Source organism: Limulus polyphemus, unplaced genomic scaffold (assembly GCF_000517525.1).
Source record: "Limulus polyphemus unplaced genomic scaffold, Limulus_polyphemus-2.1.2 Scaffold1843, whole genome shotgun sequence".
Classification (NCBI taxonomy): Eukaryota; Metazoa; Arthropoda; class Merostomata; order Xiphosura; family Limulidae; genus Limulus; species Limulus polyphemus.
The window spans coordinates 64,140-80,026 of NW_013667453.1; the positions used below are offsets into that span (position 1 = coordinate 64,140).

Below are 15,887 nucleotides of genomic sequence, written 5' to 3' on the forward strand. Positions count from 1 at the left end.
ATCCTACAGCTAGGATAATCACTATAGCCGCTAACTTACTTTCTGAATCAGTAAACATACAACATAGGCTTGAAATAATTCTTCCACAGCTGGGGTAATCATTATATCCACTAACTTACTGTCTGAATCTGTAAACATACAACGTATGTTTGAAATAATTATCCCACAGCTAGGAAAACCATTATAGCCGCTAACTTACTTTCTGAATCAGTAAACATACAACGTAGGCTTGAAAGAATACACCACATCTGCTAATGTGCTATTTGAGTCAGTAAACAATATGGTGCTGAATTATTCATTAAGGTTAGCCAATAAATGTTTGCTTTCCCCGGTTTTATTACTAATGATTGTTTCATTTATTTCTTTCAGAATTTAAGCATTCAACAATTACATTTATGTTATGCATTAACATTGTAACTGTGAATTGAACTGGTAAAGGGTTTTGTAATAATTCTATTATTAACTGATTTACACATATATTAAAATACATTCATGAACATAACCTTTTCATCCTATTACCTTGGTAAAATCTGGTATAAGAGCTCTTCACTTTTTTTCTTCTCTTCCAGAAAGGCTTGCGTTTTTTCCTCCACTAAATGTTCCAAGTTACTTGCATATTGTTCCATCCGGTTCAAAAGATTATCTAGAAAGTTACCACTGCTTTTTTCCCTAAATTAAAGAAACTCAAATATCAGTGTGGTTCCCAAGAGTCTTAAATTCATACCATACGGCTCATACTGCTTACCGGGTTATCATTAATATATTTGCTAAGAAATGAACGTTATTAATTTCTTGGAGGTTTCTTTATCATTATTACATTTCAAAGACACTGCTTTGATTCTAAGAAAAAATTTATTGAAATGAAATTCTTTGATATCAAGAAGAAAAAAAATCATTATAAGTATCAAAATTTATATAATATGAAAATATGAAAACAAATAAATTTCCAGAAAAAAATAAAGCTGCTTTTAACGTGTTCTTGTATCCAGAGATTTAAATAGTTCTCTTTTTCGTAAAAAATCCACACAGCCTGATTCAGTTACGTGAGAACCCAATTGACAAGATTAATTATTCTTCTCTACTCTATTATCACAATGCAATCAGTGATAAATTCACTTAAGTTACCCCGTGGATTACCACAGTTGTATCGAGAGCTTAGAATAATTCTCTTTTACGTCAAAAGTCCACACAGGCTGGTTTGGTTACTTTAAAACCCAATTGACAACATGAATTATTCTTCTCAACTATGGTATTACAATACGATCTGCGATTATTACACTTTAAAAGTCGCCACTATAAACACTTCATTGCTAAACTCACGATCACCCAGTTTATTTTTATCTTTATCACTTTTTTTGACCAGTTTTCGACACGGATATATATATATATAATAAGCATTGTCATTGTTGGTCCTAGTTGTCAACTCGATGTCATAATGGATAATACTTGTTGTAATAGCACCCAAATATGTTCAGAATATCCCATCTATTACACAATATCAAAACGCTGATAGTAAACTAGCCAGACATTATGGAAAATCAATTATTGATGCAGAGCTGAGTGCTTACACCCACAAAGTCTGAATTCCTACCGCCTTTAAGTTCATTTAGTTCCATTTAACATTTATTTGTAAGGCCAGGGTTTCACATGGTAGAAAGTTTATGGCGGTTTCCTTTCTACTTTAAGAGCTTTAAGGGTAACTGCCTTCCCACAATTGGTCGCAGACAGTGAAAGGCAGTAGGAATTGAGACATGCTGCACTCAGAGTCTCGTAGGACTTTCACTTTTTTATCCCCAACATAACCTTCACCTACTGGCATGTTGTGTTTGTTGGCACCTCTCTATGTTTGTCGCATGCTCTGATCACCAGTGGCACTTTGATCCATTTGCTAATTTGAGCTGACCATCAATCATGCACTGTTTAATCATGGTGATAGCACTTCCTTCTTGTAGAGATCCTGACGAGTTGTCTCAATTTTGTTTCTTCTGGCAATGGCATCCATGGTAACAATCACTCTTTTCCTGTTTCTTGCCAGGACTATTTCTGTAGGTACTCCAACTGCTTTATGTTGAAATTTATGTGGCTACTTGCTGATTAGATTCACACTCATTTGAAATTTGCTCCATTTTATATATAACATCGTATATCTTCTCCTTTTTATCTATTAACCTCTTGTCACCTTTGATGGCATCCTGCTTCTGATTAGCCACTCCTGGTTTCGACATTAGCTGGTTATTCTTGAACTTGCCAGTTATACCCCTTCCATAGGCTCCCATATACTGTTCTACCAGCTTGATCATCTCCTCCATGTCTTTTGGTGCTCTCTCTTTTAGTGACATTTCAGTAAAGCACGTGGTCGTAAACTGTTCATGTATTAGTAGATCTGCCAGTACTTCAAAACTATCTTCACACTTTGCTATGTCAGTCCACCTTTTGAAGTGTTGCTATAGATGTGCCACAAAATGAAATACAGTTTCTCCAGAGTCTGGTTTGACTTCCCTGAACTTCCTGTGAAAACCTTTCTCATTAAGTTCTTAGCACTTCAGAAAGACCACTTTTATCTTGTCACAGTTCACGGAATCTTCTGACGTCTTGACAGCACACACTTGTAGGCCTTTTTCTGTGTAAAGGGTCTGAGGCAGAATGCCCAATCACCTTTTTCATAGTTCTGTCTTTAGGCAGATCTTTCATATCTCTCCAGAAAAGCTCTACGTCATCTTTCTGTTCATGAAATTTGGAAAGCTTGGGTCGGTTGACCCTGACCATATTATTATTTTTGTGTCCTTCATCTTTCTATTGGGTGAGCTTGGCAATCTTAATTTGTGCTTTTATTCTCAATATTTCAATTTCACCGACAACATGACTTCTTTGTACTCGTTTAGTCTTTATGGATTTGATACTACTAACTTATAATACAGTCTGTATATCTTCACGAAATTTGGCAGACTTTTAGCAAACATTACAAGTCTATTGTATACAAAAATCATGTCTTTTATTGAAGTATTTTAGTAAACATTTCTTGTGAACATATTTCAACACTATTTGTTTTGAATAATCCATGAGTAAAGTGATTTTTCATGTCCAGATTAAAAATACTTTTCTTCATCTCATAAATCTCATATTTCATTTGTGTAATCTCTTAATCCTCCTGAATATATTTCAAATGCTTGTTTTCAGTAAAACTTTATATTTTATCTGCTATATTTTCTACTTTAACTCTGTATAAGGTTGGTCAATTTGACCGACCTTGTAATCACCAAAAAAAATCTAAATAAATCTAAATTACCCTCTTTCTTCTTTCTAGAATGACTTCAAATTGTAACTTGAAACTATATTCGTATATCCTAAGTAGCTTTAAACTCATAACAGTATACATATATTTATAATTGAATTTTATTGTTTTATTGCCTTTGAACTCTGTTTAACTACTATTCGCGCCATTATAAGTTGTAAATTACTTGTGGAACGTGCAGTTCACATTACACATGAGTTACCCATATTATTTATTTTACCTTAACTAATCTAAAGAGATCCCTATTTTTACATTTTAATTACTTTTATAATAATAGATAAAGAATAAACATGAAAAACAAGAAATAAAGTACTTACCCGTGTCTTCTTTTTATTTACTGTCAACTGTCGATGACACTTAACCCTACTTTTTTACACTAATGGTAGTAATGCCCAAAATAATTTTTATTTAATTAAATATTGCGCCAAATAACATTGAATAATAACATGCGAAAGCAGACAATTTTTTCTGATTATCATAATTTTTCTGGCTTTCTAACTATGGGACAAGAGCCGTTACAAATTCATCCAAGCTATTCATTATCTTTCCCGTGAGAACGAAGCTCGTAATAAAAGAAAAATTGACAATTCTCTATTCAGAAAACAACGTAACATAATACTTCATTTGATAGATGAAATCCCTGCTTTCTAATGGTTATAGATAATATAAAATTAATCGTAAGAGAGAGAACTATTAACAAGTCCTGAAAGAGAGGATGTGACAGGTGGCTGTGGCAAGAGGGGTCTGATTTTCTATTTGAAGGCTCTGAAACCAAACAAAATTGAAAGCTATAAAAATTATGGTTTGTCTGAGCAATGAAGATTTTATAGTGAGTAATTTACATTAAATTTTGTACTTATTGGAGAGGTGGGATGCCTACAGAAAATGTGTCACCTTTCTCATACTAGGGGAAATTCAGGATTTTTCAAAATATTGCCTTATAAAATTAAGAATATAAAACTTATGTAGAATTAAAATATATATTATAATCTACGATTTTATGCTATGCTAATTAGTAGAAAGTAGTTTAATAAAATTTTGAATGTAAGCTAGTAAAATCTCGTGACATGCGCAGTAAATGATGCCCGGGCAGATAGAGTTAAAATATTATATCTTAAAATGAATGAAACTTACATACAAATGTTCATTGCACAATTAATCACCGCAGTTGTGTCCAGAGCTATAAATATTTCGCTTTTACGTCAAAAGTCCACACAGGCTGGTTAAGTTACTTGAGAATCCAATTGACAAGACGACTTCTTCTTATCTACTCTGTTATTGCAATACAATCTGCGTTTACTATTCTTTAAAAGTCGCCACTAAACACATTTTATAGCTAAACTCACAATCACCCAGTCTATATCTAGTTCTATCAATTTTTCCCTGATTTGTCAACACACACACACACACATATATATATATATATATACTCTGGACAGCAGTCTAAAACTTGCTATACACTAATATGCATTATATGATGCAACAATATTCGATTAAAGCAACAAGAATAATTCAGAAGGTTCAGTAACATGTCGTCAATTCACAACAATTGAACTACACAACAAATTATTTCTAAAGAGATACGTAAGCAAACTTGTAATAACTATGGCTTCTAAAAATAGCTTACTATAATGTTTATGCTATGTAAACTAAATGATAATCTCATATTAAGCTGAAAATGAACAGTCATGTATATATAACACAGACTAGAATATTTTGGATATGAAATAAAGCTTCAGTTTGTATTGCCTAACATTTAGATTCTAGGCTTTCACTAAATGTAGGTTTTCTCGAATTGTTCAGTAATCACCTCAAACAAGTTAGCGTTCTTAACATCTACGTCGAAACATAACACTAAAACCTATTGAATAAAAATATAATTTGAAATATTCAAAGTTTGCCTATTTCAAAAATTAAGATCATGACATTTTATTGCATAACGATGTAAGATTTGGAAGAGAGGTGATATTCTTTCTCCAATCATAAAATTAATAAAAACATTAGAATTTGCTGTAGACAAAAGAAGCTCCATATAATTGTTTCAGAAATTGATGCACTTGGATAACTGAGACTTGGATTTGCCAAATGAAAACTAAACGTTTCTCCTATTGACATTCTTTTGACTACTTTTATTATTCTTAGTTTATCATTCTAAATATACTTTTTTTGAAAGAAAACTAAGAGATTATAACTATTACAAAATAAGAAAACTGACAGTCGTATCGCTTTCTGAAGATTGACCTTTCTTCAAGAGTAACTGAGAATGAAAGTGTAGAATGTGAAAGTCAGGACCTTTCTAGGTTTGAATCTTAAGATAAAAGCTAAAAAGGCCAAATCACAAAGACTAACTAACAAGATCATAATCTTCTGTAATGTTACTTTCTCAGACTACCTGCAAGATGCCATGAGAGTCACATGATCAAAAAGGGGCAACGTTATTAGAATACAAGTTCTAATAGCCACTAAACTGAAATCAAATTTTAAAAATCTCAAATTAAGCTTAACAAAACTAAGAATAAACTAAACTAAATATGAATTAAAAAGTAAATAAAAGTTAAGCTAATACAATTGAAATAAACTAAAACTAAATAAAAATGAAGAGTTTCTTTGTAGTTAAGCACAAAGATATTCAAAGGTAGAGTTGAACCCAATATAATGAAAGACAAATTTAGTAAACAATTAAAATAACAAAGCCGAGAAACTGAAGAAAATAAAAGTACAAAAAAAAATTAAAAGTAATACCAAACCAGGAAAGATAAATTCAAATTTACTGAGTTAAATTCAGCAAAGTTACAGAATAAAGCAAAAACAAATACATAAGAAAATAAATGTTTTAAATTAGATACAAACTAAAATCATATGAATAAAGAAAATACTAGACTTAAAACTGCTAAATAAAAACTAATTAGGTAAAGAAAAGTAACAAAATAATGAATAAAATACATTTTTGTACACACACACACATATAATATTTACACTGTGCCTCTATGTTCTCCATAGATTGGTCTTCCAGAGGGTCTCTCTATCCCCATGAACATCCCTCTTAAGACGTTACATCCTGTTGGAAATGCTGTTTTTTCTGCATCTTTTGGTATCTATTTCTGAAAGAGGCCTGTCCATCTTTTGTGATTTAATTCAAACTGACAGAACCCACATCTGTGTACATTCTATACCCAGGGACTAGCTGTGATATTGTGACCTCACCGAGTCTAGTAGAAATAGATCTCACTGGCGTGGTGGTGCTCATGAAGTAGAAGGCTCCCTTACCTATATTAATGCTACGTGTCTTGGCCAAGGAGGTGTGTTGCATTTTTGGAAGGGTACCTTCGAGGTATAGGACCTTTAGGACGTTCTTAATGTACCAGTACAAGCCACTTTGATACATTGTGAAGTTTTCCACCCTTCAACTGGATGAATGTGTCAATTTTGTGCTTTTTTAACTATTACACTTCATTGTTGTTCATCGACTTGGTAGTGAGTGAAGCTGATTTACTGGTAAGCTCACTAGCCTTCAAATCTCAGTTTGTCATTTTCTCAACAAAGGGGCTATGTTCTAGGTTTTTCGTCCATACTTTCATTACTGGGCTGGGCAAACCCCATATTTTCACTTAGGATTGGTGGCATGAGGAGCAGGTCATTGTATATTTTCAAGAATTAATCTTCTTTATCATAGTATAGCAAGTTCACAGTGGTCAAGAAACATGTCCTGATATAAAAAAGTCGGTATTAGAAATTAAGCCAACTCATTTTGTGATAGGTCAAAAGTTTACCAAGCAACGTAAGATTAAGTGTCACGACCAATCATGTCACAAATCGACCGTTTTCGTGGTAAATAAAAGGTACCCAGACAGGACGTAGCACATGTGCTACATTTCACAGTATAAATAGTGAATGCACTCATCCATCTATTACAATAATGTGTTTGTCCCAAGATATAGTAAGTACTAATGAATGTATAACGTACATGAATTCTGTGGAACAGAAGATATACAGCTAGGTTAGACAGGCCTCTCACTCTGTTGGCTTCCGACATTTGGGTCATCAATCAACAACTCCAGAAATCTCACATACACTTGAGTTATTCCACTATTTTCTGATTACCTAAAAAGCAAAGTTACAGTTCCTAAGGGGATGGAAAGAATAAAACTGCAAACCAATATCTTAATCGGTAACTGAGAATACTTTATAAGCAATAAATGAAACTTTTTACATAGGTGGTTTCATAACCTGTCTGTTCACAACACTAACCTGCCTTCTGACACAAGTTTAATCTGAATAAATAAGCAAAATAATGCCGGATTTCACAAATAAAATAATGTATAAAGTACCTAGTTCATAAATAACAATTTAAAGATGTATTAATATTCATAAGTTTGGAAGTTGTCTAGTAGTAAAAATAAAAATATTTCTAAACAAAAAGTAATAGAAAATAATACGTGTACTATGTATTCTTTTATTCTGAGTGAACAAGTAATCGTGGTTTCATAAATTCTACAAATATTTTAGTGGTCATAGTTGTAAACTATTATTTCACCAACACCAATGAAAATAATGGGTCTACCATGTTTCACAGTTAGTGTGAAGTAGGCTACCCAGAAACTGCCTTTATTTCAGTTAAGACTCACATACTTACGAAATTTCAAATTAAGACTAAAACGAAATTATAATTTACCAGAATTAAGAAAACACCATTCCTTTCTCTTTCAGTGTAGTCTAACTTAATCACTGTAGTCATTACCACATGTACGTTTATCAATATTCTTGTTAAATCATTATTATGACTGGGGTACAAATAGAGAACCTATAACTCTCTGCTATCATTTTTGCAAGATACAACTTTCTCTGATGCCTTTGAAAACCCAATGTTGTATCAGTGTTGTAGCTATGGTAATTGGGTCTCAAAAGACTTGTTTCCCAACCTTGATTAATGAAAGCTGTAACACCTTATCTTGTGGCAATTCCTGCAGTAGAAATAGTGGCGGAATCTTCTGTCAAGCTTTTATATCATCATTGAGCATGGAGGTTGTTTTGAAGCAGAGATTACACCTGTGGTTACCATTTCTGCTGCTGCTTTTTTTACGACTACAGAACTGCTTCCATCAGAGTCGAAAGTTCGCAAGACCTATGGGGTGCCAGTTTCACTTGGCAGCCCTTTAACAAACTTACCAATGAGAATGTCACCGTGATTACCACGATGCATGCTTAGGAATACTTTCCACACAACCTGCTTAGATTGTCTGCATAAGTGGTCAAGTCACGATGAACTCACCTTAAAGCTATGAATTTAGCCCTATGAATCACTTTGTTCTTCACAGGGACATAACTGTACTACAAATCATTGACAACTATGTCCTAATCTTCGAATCATTCTTCATTCAAGTGTTCTAAGGGATCGAGTGGCAGTCATTCGAGGCAACAATTAGTTTGAAATGCTTAAGGAAATAGCTCACTCCTTCCTTCATCATCCTTGTAAACACTGTTGAGTTTAGTGGTTTTACATAACCGCCATAACCAAACAATAGTATATACAAATACATGCTACCAGCGTCTCTATTGATGTGTGGCTACAAAACTTTCAGCAACTAAGGAGGACTTGAACCTTCTCCAAGGACTCGAGTTGCAAACCTTCTGGTGAAGGTACTGTTCTCTGAAGTCTGAATATGCATCATCATTACATTCTGTGTCAACCTCAGATACCAAACTTAGTCTAGGAGAATAAAAATATGTAGTTAACCACATAGGCGTCAAAGAGATCGAAATTAAAGAAAAGGTTAAATAATCGCCAAGTATTTTATAGTTTTATTTTAAGAGGATGACGTTTCGAGCTAGTGCTCTTCGTCAGCTTACAACAAAAACACATGTACATAATTAAAAAAATTACATGCGTAGCATTTTGAACATTGAGTGTGGAATTTCTCTGCAGAATTACATCTTATACATAAATATTCCGAGTCAAGAAAAGGTAATACAAATTGAAATTAAAATTGCACTAAAATGTTTCTTAGACGAAAGACCCATACTGGACCTTCCAACACACACACTTCTACATTTAGTCGAAATTGTACTTAGCGCCTTTACATTTAATGGTAACTACTACAAACAGACCTGCGGAGTCGCTATGGGAACTAAAATGGACTCCGCCTTTGCCAAACTCTTTGTTGAATACACCAAATACCGTATGTTTAATCAATAGAATGCATCAGTATCCATGATGTATCTTTGATACATGGAAAACATACAAGGAATTGCATCCATGCTAAAATCATATTTAGAAACGTTTCTACACTATTTTTCCTCTTTCTACCCTTCTTTAGAATTTACTTGGGAAATAACCAACACAACACTTGCCTTTATCGACATTAACATATACATAAAAGACGACCATCTGACCACTAGTATACATTACAAAGAAATACATGCAAACACGCACCTACATTTAGATTCTTCCCACCCATACAGTAACAAAAGATCAATACCACACTCACAATTTCTACGACTATGCAAACTTTGTAGTGATGATAATGATTGTAAATCAAAATCCAAAGACATTAAAACCTTCTTTTATACAATACTCAACCCTGATCCTCTCATCCACGATGCAGCTACCAAAGCTAGTTCATATACCAAAGAACAAACACCCAACCTTACCAACGATCCTATTCCACTTGTGCTAACATAGCATCAGACCAACAAGAAGATCAGATATATTATATTAAACAATTATACAATACTTACTGAAGATCCTATCACTAAATCTCTTTTCAAGGACCTACACATTATTTCTTACAAACATGAAAAAAATTAAAAGGAAATCCTGGTGCCAAGTAACTTTAAAGAAGAACAAAATGATACTAAAGGAACTAACACATGTAAACAAAACAAGTGTGTCACCTGCCCACATATAAACAGCGCCACACATATACCAGGAAAAAACACAACTTTCAACATAAGAAGGTCCTTTACAACTGCCACTGAATGTATTATTTAGAGTATAAATTGAAAAAAAAAAAGGCAATAGTTTATACACTGCACAAACAGACCGACGACTCGGTAATCGAGCACGAGTGCATCTATACAATATTAAAACTATAAAACCAAGTAACATTTATAAGAAAACATTTCACTATCAACAGAAATATATACTTTATCGTGATAGGAGACAAAAATATTGAAAATAAAGAATAGGTTAAACAATCGATAATATATATATATTTTATATTCTATATCCTAAGAGGATGTCGTTTTGAGTTAGCACTATTCGTCCTGCTGATAGCTGTACGATTTGAAGAAGAGTGCTAGCTCGAAAAGTCATCCTCTTAAAATGAAAATAAGAAAAAACCTTGGCGATTGTTTAACCTATTCCTCAATTAGTATAGAAGAATACTATTATTACAAGCTCCACGATAAGCAATTCTACTTGTCACAACACCGTAATGTAACTTAATAACTTATTATTTGTTATTTGGATATCTGACAAAATGTATCGTTTGCAATCAATGTTTAATATGAAAAACATATTAATATCATTATCGAAAAATACATTTCCTGGTTCTCGAAAATCCCAAAACAATTTATATTTTTTCACCATTTTCTGACCAAAAAAGAATAAGTTAAATTTTATTTTGTTTCTTTCCAACACATTAATGATTGCATTCTTATTCCTGTACTTATAAATTCAAAGTAAAAGGATATTAAGTCCCTAAACGAAGGTTTATTTTATTTAGTCAGGAGATAAAACAGTTTGATAAAAATAAACTATTTGCTCTTTAAATTTTGGTTTTACTGCAAAAACAAAGGCTTATTAATATTTTAAGAATGCTTTTACAAAGGATAAGGTTAAGAATTAATCTCCTTTCCTTCAGGATAAATAATTCTGTTTTGAGAATTGGTCATTGAGTTTTGAGCATTCTTGAATTCCGTGGTTAAATTTTTATTTTCAAGACAAAGTATCTAAACGATAAGCAGTATAATTCTCAGTAACTGAAAACTGAAATAAAACAGATAGGTAGAGATAAAAACATTCAAATGAAACATATATTCATATTTACCTACGCTTCATTCTGAAAAAAATATATTAGATTTTGTTTTAATATCGATATAGTTACATAATCTGGGATATACTAGATACTTGTAATACAATAGCTCTTTCAAAAGGTTTATAAGTAGCATCATTGTTAATAAGGCTGTTTTCGGCTCACCTTGAAATTTGCTTTAGTGTGACTTTTATGAAAGCAAACGATGGTCGAATAGATGGATCTTCTGCCCAGCATCGATGGATCAATGTAAGAAGTTCCACAGAACAAGCATCTGAAGAAATTTCTGGTCTAAAAGGAGGTATATTTCCTCTCCTAATTTTCTCTAAAATTTCTAATATAAATAAACGATAAATTTTGGATTGTTTAAATGTGTAATCTAACTGTGAATATCATAAAGAAAAATAAACAAATTATTACAAATGTTTAATATGTATTTGAGTGAAGCTTGCATACATGTCTTTCACCTCTACCAGTATTTCAAACTATGTGCTTGGAGGCTCATCTCATCCCATTCCTCCAAAATCTTTTCACATTGCGGTCAGTGGAATCTGGGCAGTTTTAACGTAAAAATCACAATACTAGATTTCGTTCTAACTAAACCTACTACTCAGAAACAACTCAATGTATTAAACATAATGTATAATAAGAAGATGTAATGACGCAAGTATCAAGGGTTCAAAGGAGATGCCTCAATAGTGGTCCTCAGGAAGTGAAGACTCAAGGATGCCGACCAGTTATTACAAAAGTTGAATTCATAACAACTTTGTTTTGACCTCAATTGTAGAAACACGTCCTATTACATATAATTGTATTTATAAAAATACAAAGAAACACGTCCTATTACATATAATTGTATTTATAAAAATACAAAGAAACACGTCCTATTACATATAAGTTTATTTATAAGAATACAAAGAGACAAGTCCTACTACATATAATTTTATTTATAATAATATAAAGTCTAGATTTTGCACTAAAGACTGAGTGCATAGTAACATTTCCAAACTACAAACATTTGGACGAATTAGATCAAATAACTTATAATTTTTATTTCTCGTAACTGTTTTGTGTAAATATGCTTTGATTATATACATGTCCAAATATACATTAAACTTATGATTAAAAATGTAATTTATATATGTTGCACATTCATTTATAGCTACAGACTATTAAGTTTTACACAATGTGTAACATGATAACTTATGAAATAAATAATAGTTATGTTTGTATCGATTTTCGATATGAGCAAAATGTCATCTAGAACTCTCTTGAGTTTTGTTTATTCAGTTCAAATGTTATAAGAAACCTGATTATTTGCACATTTAGTGTAGCCCCGTGCCTAGTAAAAGCAGTTGATCCTGGAGAAGAGGGAATGTATATTTCACAACGTGTGATCATTATCCACCATATTACAAATTTTCAAATGTAAAATAGATCTGGATCAGGTTTCTTTATACAAGGTCGAGGTGTTGCACGCAATTAATATTAATTTCCGATTAGAGCAAGCTACCGACTTAGAGCAAAACGAAAAAAAATCAACCTGGTATTGGAAATAAATGTAGCTAATTAAATATATTTTATGTACTTATTTATAAATATTACAATGCAGTGTTTCATGAGTTGGGTACCCTCGCTTGTAATGGTCACTTGTTGTTGTTTTTCAGTGCACTCTTGGAAAAATGCTTTCAAGCATCATCTACAACTTTGACAGAGAACACAACTAATTTTAAATTTGTAATTACGTATTCCTATTTTTTTGAATTTATATGCACATATTTATTAACTGTATGTAGGAACTGGGGCCATTGTCCATTAGCCCTAGTGATATGGATGGATAAAACAGACAAAATGTTCACAACTCTGTGTTATAAACTTTCCTACTTGGCCACTTAACCTCTGAGGAATATTTGTTTTTATTAACTACTGGTCAGTGGGAAGACAGCCAGCCATTACTATTTTAATAATCTATGCCATTCCTACGCGATTGTAGCTTCTTAATCTTCACTCCACAAAGACCATTAATACAGATATAGTAGAGGTTAACGAAGACCTAAAATTACTTAAGTGTCATTAAGAGACAAAGGAAGGTTACATCTCTGACTTTCAAGAAGTCAAGATTTTAAATTGATAATCTTGCTGTTCAATTTAGTTCTTTTGTTTTCCGCTGATGTTCATCTTACAGTCGTTTTCATGCCTATACGCTCTGATGTGGCCATTTCCATTCAAGAACAAGCTTCTTTCAACTGCGGGCATTGGCCCCTTCAGAAACACCCCATTGCTTCTGCTTGTATAGCTATTTAAAGGAGTAAATTAATCTCTTCACTATTCATCGCTCTTAACACACTCTGGATGGTGGAGGAAAATAAATACTGAATTACAGAATATGTAGATTCTACCGAGAAACAAAACACAATCATTGATGGTATTATCACGGGTGTTATGAATCAGCTACACAAGGTTGTTTTCCACACACCAATGTGGGACACAAGACTACGTACCTAGAAGAGGCAAAGACACCTGGAAGCCTTGAAGAAAAAGAATGTTGTTTTGGAACAAGAATTTTATACAATGAAGAAGTCTGGTATGAATTTACAGCATTTTGTCACAGGTTATAAAGCAGTTCTTTCTCTTCACATCTGTGATGCTTTCTATTTAGGCAGAGCCAACGCCACCAGACGTGAAGGACAAAATTTGCATTAAATTTATCGATTTTACATCTTCAATTTTTGGACTAACGAGTACAATTTGTACCCTGTTGGCCATCCAATCATTATTACTAACAATTTTTCTAATCTAAATTCTTATTATGGATCTCTCACACGCAAAGTTATGTTCCCAAGGAAATGATCATTTAATTCTCGGCCTGGCATGGCCTAGTGTTTAGGACACGTAATCTGTGGGGTGCAGTTCGAATCCCGTCATTTAATTCTCGGCCTGGCATGGCCTAGTGTTTAGGACACGTAATCTGTGGGGTGCAGTTCGAATCCCGTCATCTAAGATGTCTGCCTTTTCAGCTATGGGAGCGTCATATGTGATTGCCAATCCCATTATTCGTAGGTAAAGAGTAGCCCAAATAGTTGGTGGTGTTGATTAGCTGTCCTCCACTTTTCTATGATCCTATTGCATGGTGATGTGTTTCAGGAAGGTAAATCCTAATATATTTTGAAGTTAATAATGTGTAAAAGTAGGTCAGTGCATTCTTTGGACAAGTACCAGCATTTATTAATTGTAGTTGTCAGTGTGGATGGTAAACAAATTTAACCTGACTGTTGGATATACAGGACTGTTTAGTTTAAGAGCTATTATTTAGTTTATTTAGTGGTTTAATATTTAATGATTATTTAGTTTCCATAACAAGAGTGATGAAGATTAATTATTTTAAAAACGATAGTTATGACAAGTTTCGTTAAATAACTTTGTACAAGTCATTCATTGTGTATGTAGTTTAATTGTTATACTAGGCTTTTGTAATATTGTTGAAGTCATCTTATTCGAAGCTTCGAACTTTTTCTTATGTTTAATACTGTTGCTACTAGAGGGCTAGATATTTTTAGATTTTTCTTTCGCATATTGTGAATACGTGTATATACAGAGAGCAAGAAGTTAAGAAACTAAATTAGCAAAAAGTAAGAAAGTTAGATAAATTAGTGAAAGTGAAGTTAGATTGCGTGATTCTTAGCTTAGCCATAAAGGGTGATATCTGAAGTGAGATTCACAGTTTGTATTGTAACCCACAGAATAATTCGTCTTGTCAATTGGGTTCTAAAGTAATTGAACCAGCCTGTGTGGACTTTTAAAATAAAATAAAATAATTTAAAGCTTTAAATACAACTGTGATAACTAACAGTGTAACAAGTTTTTGTACATACATTTGACTGGTTTTGAATATATTATTTAAAGCAAGTGGATTGTATCCTGTCCGTTTATTGTTCAAATGCATCATCTATAAGTCACAGATACCTACTGTAAAAGAATTCCAGCCCGTATACAAAATGTGACACTGATCCTTACACCCTGATATGAGTAGTAAGCTGGAACTCTAAACACACGCGCTGATTGGCTGCCTCAGGCGATAAGGGTAGAGGTTAGTGATTATATTATGATTTCATAAAGTGAAAACAAAGGGTGCAGTTGTCATAGGAGAGAGAGGTGATATCATAGTGTGACTCACCAGATAGCAGATGGCATTACTAAGGTACTATAAGTGCAACAAGGACAGTGTTACATCAGGATGATGAGGTCAAGGAACAGCATACAGATTCGACATATCTCAACTTATGTTTGCTTTTACATTTATTTTTTAGAAGTTTTTAAGCCCACCTACTGTTTCACTTATAAGTAAAATCGTGAGCAAATTTTATTTTTAAGTATTGGTTATAGTTGTAACATATGATTACATCATCAGCATTGTAGTTTTCACAACTGTATTTAATTATATGTCCTAAAAAGTTAAGTTTTGAATATGTTATAAGTAAAACCATTATTTTAACGAGACAACTATTATATGATAACCAACAATTTGTATAAACATATGTCATATAAAAAGTTTTATTATACAC

The 15,887-nt window shown here is 32.8% G+C and overlaps 1 protein-coding gene across 1 annotated transcript in view; it reads right to left on the bottom strand.

Annotated features, from left to right (window-relative positions):
* LOC106465121 (atrial natriuretic peptide receptor 1-like) overlaps window positions 1–15,887 on the bottom strand; it is a 145,663-nt gene that overhangs the window by 21,429 nt on the left and 108,347 nt on the right. The window contains exons 9-10 of the mRNA XM_022392956.1: window positions 11,491–11,659; window positions 520–669 (exon numbers count right to left, since the gene is read on the bottom strand). Of these exons, the coding sequence (XP_022248664.1) occupies window positions 520–669; window positions 11,491–11,659 (319 nt within the window). The remainder of the gene's footprint in view (window positions 1–519; window positions 670–11,490; window positions 11,660–15,887) is intronic.